This window comes from Myiozetetes cayanensis, unplaced genomic scaffold, assembly GCF_022539395.1.
Source record: "Myiozetetes cayanensis isolate MyiCay16 unplaced genomic scaffold, myiCay2020 scf5-8, whole genome shotgun sequence".
Taxonomy (NCBI): domain Eukaryota; kingdom Metazoa; phylum Chordata; class Aves; order Passeriformes; family Tyrannidae; genus Myiozetetes; species Myiozetetes cayanensis.
Window position 1 is genome coordinate 1,718,743 of NW_026087742.1, and position 7,813 is coordinate 1,726,555.

Below are 7,813 nucleotides of genomic sequence, written 5' to 3' on the forward strand. Positions count from 1 at the left end.
CTCAGAAAGGTGCCTTTATCCTAAGTGGCTCCTGCTGGTTTACACCCCCCCTGTCCTTCCCCTGGCTCAGCAAAGTTGTTCCACTCGATTGCTCAGTTTGCCTCTGCGAGCTGCGGTGCCGGGGGGGAATTCACAAAGGCCATGGAGGCGCAGCCAAGTCCCAGGGAGTTCCGTGCCAGGTTTAAGCTGATTTAAGATTGTGCGGCCCCGGCTCTGGAACCTCTGGGACAGCGGCTTTTTGAAGAAGCTGCCCTTGGTTTTATTTTTGTTTTGCCTGCTGAGCTGTGCAGGCGGGATGGGCGCCGGGGCTCTGCAGGCCGCCGGGCTGCTCGCCGGGGGCGTCGGCACGGTGGGGACGTTCACCGTCACGGCCATGCCCCAGTGGAGGGTGTCTGCCTTCATCGAGCACAACATCGTCGTGTTCGAGACCATCTGGGAGGGGCTGTGGATGCACTGCGTCAGGCAAGCCAACATCAGGATGCAGTGCAAGGCCTACGACTCGGTGCTGGCTCTCTCGCCGGACCTGCAGGCGTCCCGGGGGCTGATGTGTGCCGGCTCGGGGCTGTCCCTCCTCGCCCTCGTGCTGGCCACGGTCGGGATGAGGTGCACGCGGTGCCCACAGAGGCCCTGGCAAGCCAAAGGTTGCATCCTGTTGGCTGCTGGGCTCCTCTTCGTCCTCTCGGGCCTCGTCGAGCTCGTCCCGCTCTGCTGGGTCGCCAACTCCATCATCAGCGACTTCTACAACCCGCTGGTCAATGTTGCTCAGAAGAGGGAGCTTGGAGAGGCCCTGTACCTGGGCTGGGCGGCCTCCTTCTGCCTCGTGGCCGCTGGGTCCGTGTTCTGCTGCTCTTCCCGCTGCTCTGAGAACCCCGGGAGCTACAGATACTCACCCCCACCTCACCCACCGCCTCACGGGCAGCGCCCGCACAGCAGGACCGAGGGATCCTACTCCAAAAGTCAGTATGTCTAGGTGTGTACCTCCTTCTGCATCGCCGTCTGCCCGGGTGGATGGAAACCTGCCTTTGCCTCTCTGCCCCCACGGGCTGCTGCTCCTGGGGCCGTGGTTTGGAGCCTCAGTGTGCTCTGCTGGGGCTGGTGCTGCAGCCAGGACAGTTTTAGTGCACGGGAAGGTGAATTTTTAATGCCGTTCCAATGGTGACTCGGAACGGCTTTTGGGTTGCGTGGCTCTGCTTTGGCTTTGGGGCGCATTTTATGTGTTAAGCAGTAATAAAGGGCTTAAAATTACACCGTGATATGAAATCCTGGCCTATTGCAAAGAAGAGCAGAGGAAAGCAGCTGTTGGTTTTGGTTTTTTTTTTTTCTCTGCCTGGGAAGGCAGGGATAACAGTGAATAAAGACAAGATAATAATGGTTTAAAGAAAAGCATTCAGTAAGGGATTGATTTACTGTAGGCTTAATGGAAGGTTGCATGGAGAATTTATTCAGCAGAGGAAGGTAAGCTGAAATATATGAAAAAATATCCCATGTTTCAGAGAATAAACATAGCTCTCTATGTTTGTCCTAATTACCATCCTTTCAGAGAAAGCTAATATTTCTTTTGTAACCCATATAGGTCAAACTCATTCACAACCTTCTTTTTAGAAGCAGCAGTATTGCCTTGCAATCTCCTCGTGGTTTTACAACATTTTCCACTATCACACAGACCACAAACATTGTGTTGGTTGCTTGCTGCAGGACTGTGAAATATGTATGTTTTTTAAATAAGGGTCTTTTGTTACAATCAGATTTTTGGTGAGATCCACTCACACCAGCATAGTTTAGAGGCAGAAGGAGCATAAACAACGATAGTATTTTCTCACAGTTCCCATTAAAACAGGCTAAGCAACAATGTAAAGAAATGAAGCCTGATGAAAAATAAGTCATTCCATAAAAATTGATTTAATAAATGACCCAAATAATTCAATGGTAGTAATACTTTAATAGAATTTTGTAACCAATTAATAAGGTGTCACTCCAGATCTACAGTAATCAATGGAATTTTTCCTTTGACTGAACCAGGAACATAATTCAATTTGAGGTGTTTAATGGAGAACAACATTCTTGTTCTAGAGCTTGGCTGACTGTTTTAAATATTCCATAGGGAGTTTTTGATGTGATCTGTGGTTCTCCAGTAAATTCCTTGAATTATTACCCCTTGAAAGTTCAGTACCAAATTCTTCACTTTATAAGATGCAACTCTGAACAAGCTCATCTGGTTGTACACACGAAAGAAGATATGAGAAGACTTCCATGAAGAAATTCCTCCTGATGTCTTAGGACACCATATCTTCAAGAGAACTTAAATGAAAGCTTGCATTTTAAACAGAGCTGGCCTGCCTAAGCTTTGTGCATTAAATAAACCCTGAGTAGCTTGACAAGAGGGTCCCACCTAGGGGCAAAAAGCAGCTGCCTGAAGCAGTAAACTTTCAAATATTGTATCCTGTAATTTAAAGGGTTTTTTTCCTGCTTACAAACAGGAGAAATTATTTGGGAAATAAGCAGCACTGCTCCATAAACAAAACTGAAGGTGTCTGGCTCGTTCCCCTTTGCTCTGCACTTTGGGCACGTGCAGATTCATTCCTGCAAGTGTCAAATGGAAGTGGAGCCTTTCCAGGTCCACCTGGTGCCTTCTGTGCTGTGTTCAGTTCCTTTCACTGGTGGGATCTGGTCCATGTAGGGCCAAAGAGGACAATCAGGAGGAGAAGACAGTGTGAGCGGAGTCCACTCCAGAAAAGGTGATACCTATTAACAACTTCATTTTTCTTCTTAATGAATAAATACGCCAAAATTATTCCTGAGAGACCTTTGTGCAATAAAAGCTTCCAGAGGTGGCTATTCTGCAGTGCCCTTAGCAATCTAGCCCGGTACTTCATTATAATTTTCATTAAAACAGGTTTTCACGAAGCTTAAACTAAACCTCCCCACTGCAGGCTAAGTCTGGTCCATTATTGCCTTTCCCTTCGGCAGCAGGCAGAGCAAAAACAGGCTGCTGCTTTCCTTTAAAGCAGGCAGCCCTTTCCTGGCTTAAGGACTGTTACCCTCTGACCTCTGGAACCTCTCTTGCTCAGCTTAATCACCTCCTATTCTTCCAACCCGTGGCAGCTCGTTACGTTTCTCCCCAGCCTCGTTTCCCTCCTCTGGCTGTTTTTGGCTGTTTCACCTCTCTCTTCAGGTTTGTTGCCCAAAACCGGACAGAGGATCCCAGAGGAAGCCTCAGCACTGCCGAGCACTCCGAGTGCACTTGCTGCAGGTTATCATAGCAGGGGGTAAGAGAGTCTCAAAACCGTGAAAGACCTTCCCTGGATGAGTTGAATGCATTGCAATTCCATTATTCCAGGCCCCAGCATCACCAGCTTCCCTGCACTGTGGGACTCAACCTCTGACAGTCCATCGACCAGCTGGGTGCCCAAGGCAAATTTCCTTGCTGCAGTTCCTCCTTTACTGTTACATTCCTGAGGGTACCAAGATGGGACCCCAGAGAAATCCTTGGCTCCAGCAACGGCAGAAATCACTGTCTGGAAATAGGAACACGAGAATTTTCCTTCCAGTATAGCCTTTTGTTGTTGAACTCACTCACAGATTCTGCCTCTGCATTTCACTGCTGTTACTCTTCTCCATCCCTTCAGCGTCTCTCTTGATTTCCCACTGCTGTGTCAGATGCTTTAATAAGGTCCAACTGGATTAGATTTTATCAACTTTTGTCTTCTAGCAAATGTTACCAAACAAAACCCAGACATATTTTTTTTTTTTTTGCTACATCCGTGCTGCATTTTATTTTGCTTTCCATTTACTTCCAGGCTCTTCGTAAGGAAGTTTTGGAGCCTCGTCCACATTCACATCCCTAAGCTGTTCAGTCTAATTAATAAATATAATGTGATCAGGATCAGAGGAGCTGTTCTCCCCCAGTGCTCCAGGCACTCTCACCTCGTTGGCCATGATTCTCTGCAGAGATACAGATCCTCTCATCTTAATGATCCTTCACCCACCATTTTCTGCCTTGCAGAGGGAGCCTGATTTCATTACAACATAAGAGCATCAGATTCCTGAGACCTTCACCTCCTCCATTTCATCCTTGGTTTTAAGTCAATCTGCACACAGCAGATTGTTTTCTATATTTGTTTTGTTCCCTTCCCTGACTTCCAGCCCCTTAATTCCCAACACATCGTTGATATCAACAGTTATTAGGCATTCCTCCTCCTTCTGAAGTGTGGTCCTCTGAGCAAGCTGCACATTTCAGATCTGGAATGAAAGCAGCTACTGCTCAACCATGGAGAAAAAGGTTCCTGGGAATACTCAGTGTGCTGCAATTGGGAAGAGCAGTGGTTTGTCCCTGAGGAGAAGCCTTGTGTCCACGCTGGTGAATCAGCCGTGGGCTGTCCCTGTGCAGATGCACACCAGCCCCAGGAAGATGGATCAGCGCACAAAATCACAGTGGCAGTGGTGCATCCTTGGAGCTGCTGCCATTCCTGGACCTGGAGAGGGTGTTCTGAGGGCAAGTGACAACAATTAATTGCTACCTGCGAAATTCTCCCGCCCTGGTCTCCGTGCCAGGACAAATCCAAAGTGATTTATGACTTCCAGGGAGAGGTTCTCCCGTGTGAGAGCGGGAAGTAGAAGCACAGAGGTTTGGGGTAGGGGAAAAAGGGGAGAATGTGATGGTAGAGGGTAGACCCTGCTGTGTGCTGAGTGACAGGTTTGGGGCTGTCACTGGTGCACAGGGTTGGGGATAGCATTGCTGGAACTCACGTTGCTAGAGTTTGTTTTGGAGGTGGAAATTAACAGTGATTAATTCAGTTACATTCAGTAATTCAGGGTTAATACAGTTAATTAACAGTGTTAATTAAGAGTTACATTCAGGAGGTGGGGTTTGGGAGAGGACAGAACATGAGGGGGACAGGACTGGACAGCGAGGCATCCAAATCATGACTAAGAAAGGTGGGAAAAAACCCTTTTCTTCATCATTTGAGATTTACTGGTCTAGTTACCTGCATTGCTTGGGTACTGGAAAGCTCTAGTTCAAGGGCATATTATGATGCTGAGCTCCAAAAACAATCTCTCTTGGGATTCTGAGCCTCACAGCTTGTTTCTAGCAGCATCAGGTAGCCTAATAAAAGCTACTACCTGTTTCTACAAACCTTGCCTCTCACTAATCTTTAAGCCATCGCTGCCACAATGCACCTTCTCTTCCTCTTTTATTCCACCACATTAAATGATGTAAATAAAGCAGTTCCCCTGTGCTTCATCTAGTAACAGCCTAACTGTATATCCTGCTGCTAGCACTTAGGAAAACAATCAATGCCACCTTGGGAATTCGCCACTGTTGTTTTTTTCCAACAGCTTAATGTCAGCAGCACAATCAAATGCCCCCCGAATAAGCTCTGTCATTGAACAGCAAAGCGAGACATCGTGTTTTCTGGCAGGTTCTGTTTCTGTCAGGACAGCTGCTCCCAGTGCACAGGTGTGGAGGTGACAAATACCTTGTAAAAGCCTGAAGTGGTTTGGGTGGATTAAATGCTCGGAGGAGTGTTTAATATTTTATTGCTGTAGGGTTTTATTACGCCAGGCTTGGGTTCACTCGGTGTCCGGGAGACGGGCCTTCCTCAGACACGGAATATCATTAAGGGTCTGGCAGGTCTGTCAGGCTGGGAGTTTCAGGTGTACTGAGGAAGATGGCAGAAAATAAATACGAGTTCTTTACAATTCAGCTGTCAGTCCTGGGCTGCCTCACAGCCAGAGGTCAGTGCCCAAGTGCAGTGCCTGCTACGTGGCTGGGGGAAGCCCCTCTCTCAGCTACACTGGGCAGATGTTCCTCACCTGAAGAGAGGGGGAAGGAGATGTGCCTTCATCTTTTAACACTAAAAAACTTCTTTAATGTTGTTTTGTGCAGGCAGCAGTATTAAAGTCAGCACAAACAAAAAAAAGCCTCTGTTGGCTTCGGTCCATTTTCTCCTGAAGTATAAAACAGATTCAAGGTCACCTTTTTGCTCCACCGGCAGGCTCAGGATGCAGCAGTCAATCAAAATACCACAGGAAGTAATGGAACCATTACCTCAAGTATGATTTCATTGACCAGCCCTTGGAAATAGCTGAAAACCAAGTGGTTAACCCAGCATGTAATGAATGGGCAAGTGAAAGCCACAAGCAGGAAGGAGCTGGTGCCACTCACACGCGTTTCCAAAACAAATGATCCACAGACAATCCCAACCCTGTTGCTCGTAGAATTCAAACAGATTTTACCTGCAGAGGGTGGTCCAGCACCTCTGCCCAAGGGGTGGGATGCAGGGTGACCTCTGAGTCCCAGCCTGCTGGGCTCCCCATTCCCAGGCTCTGCAGCCTTCCTGGATAACTGGGAGGCTGAGAGACTTAACTGCAGCTCCTCATCTAAAGAGTGATTTTGATAAATCTGCATATCTGCCTGTTCCAGAAATGTTGCTGAACCTTAAATTCAGCTCATTAGCCTGTAGCATAACCGACCTATTTGTTCTTGATGAGAGCACTTAATGATCTATGTATATTATGCTTGTACATCTGTACAGGATTAAAGTCTATTTCTCCCTACATAGGTGCATGTGTCTATGTAAGGGCTCTGAAATTCAATGTACATAAGAGCTTATTCAAAGAGGACTTAAACCTGCTTTCTGGGAGGCAATTACATTATTGATGCCTATAACTAATTAAAGGCTGAGGATCATTGACAGGTTCTGTTAATCATGTGGACTGGAGATGCTCTACTTCCTCCTTTTTAAGGGGCATCAGCACTTTAAACAGAAGGTAGCCCCCCAGGGAGTGATTCAAATGAACATCCTGATTCGAGGGGAAGAGAAAATGTAAATCTGAGCAGAGATCCAGGGGAAAATTAGGTGTAAGGGCTACAAGCTTCCTCAGCTGCTTATTTTCCTCTTTGAAGGCAAATTTTGGGGTGGACGTGTTTGCATGAGAACTGGTATTCCCCTCTTGAGGCAGGTAAGCATTCAAATGGCACAGCAGATGGATGGGGCACAGAATGAGGAGAACTCCAAAAGTCTAGTCAGGTGTGGACAGGGTTTTCCTTTTATTTCTTCACGTCTGACACTAAACCCACGGCACCTGCCAGGCCCATCATGAGGGCAAGTATTTAATGTCGACTTTAGGAGCTGTGTGATGTTCAGGGTGGTTTTGAAATGCCTCAGTCGTCTCAGCATTTCTTCCTGAGAGGTGAGTTGAGCCTTAAAATGGAGGTGCAGTTCTCTGAGGCGTACAGGGGTGTAAGGGCACCCTCCAGGCTGATCCAAACCCAGGATTCATCTGCAAAAGGTAGTTTTTTTCACAGATTAGCAAATTCAGGGAGTCATTTAAGCCTTTAAGAGGTTGGTTTTCCTGTTCTTATGAGTTTTGAAGATATTGATAGAGTTTCTTGATTTTTTTTTCCCCAACCTGTCTCCTGTAGCTCATTTAAATTGCTAAAATTTATCTTCAGGTTTCCAAGCTGCCATCAAGTGGTTTTCCTCTCCTGCTTCCTTCCCTTCAGGTTTCAATAACGAGTCCCATCCTGCCACTGGGCACACAGCAGTGTAGCCTGGGTGTTCCTCTCCTGCACCTGCACCTACACTGGCTGTCACTCACCACAGGAACTATTTCTGATTAAAGATCAAAACCCACTCAGCCATTTAGCACTCTCTGCTGAATGCATTTTAATAGTATTTCTGCAAACAGGTTTCATCTTCTACACAAACCATGCCCTGGTGATCTTCCACACGACCTCAAGGGCTCCCCCTTCCAGGGTCATCCAAGGAAAAATGATTCCTGAGCAATCCTGATGGATAAAGCAGCCAGA

General features: G+C 47.1%; 1 protein-coding gene across 1 annotated transcript; it reads left to right on the plus strand.

The window, feature by feature from the left end:
* Positions 1-295: 295 nt before the first annotated feature.
* LOC126649388 (claudin-8-like) lies at positions 296-970 on the plus strand. The gene has a single exon (XM_050333505.1). It carries the CDS (start codon positions 296-298, stop codon positions 968-970), a length of 675 nt encoding a protein of 224 aa, XP_050189462.1.
* Positions 971-7,813: the final 6,843 nt, after the last annotated feature.

What these genes read in the sequence shown, in the direction of transcription:
- LOC126649388 (XM_050333505.1), top strand. Translation starts at nt 296, where the DNA reads ATGGGCGCCGGGGCTCTGCAGGCCGCCGGGCTGCTCGCCGGGGGCGTC.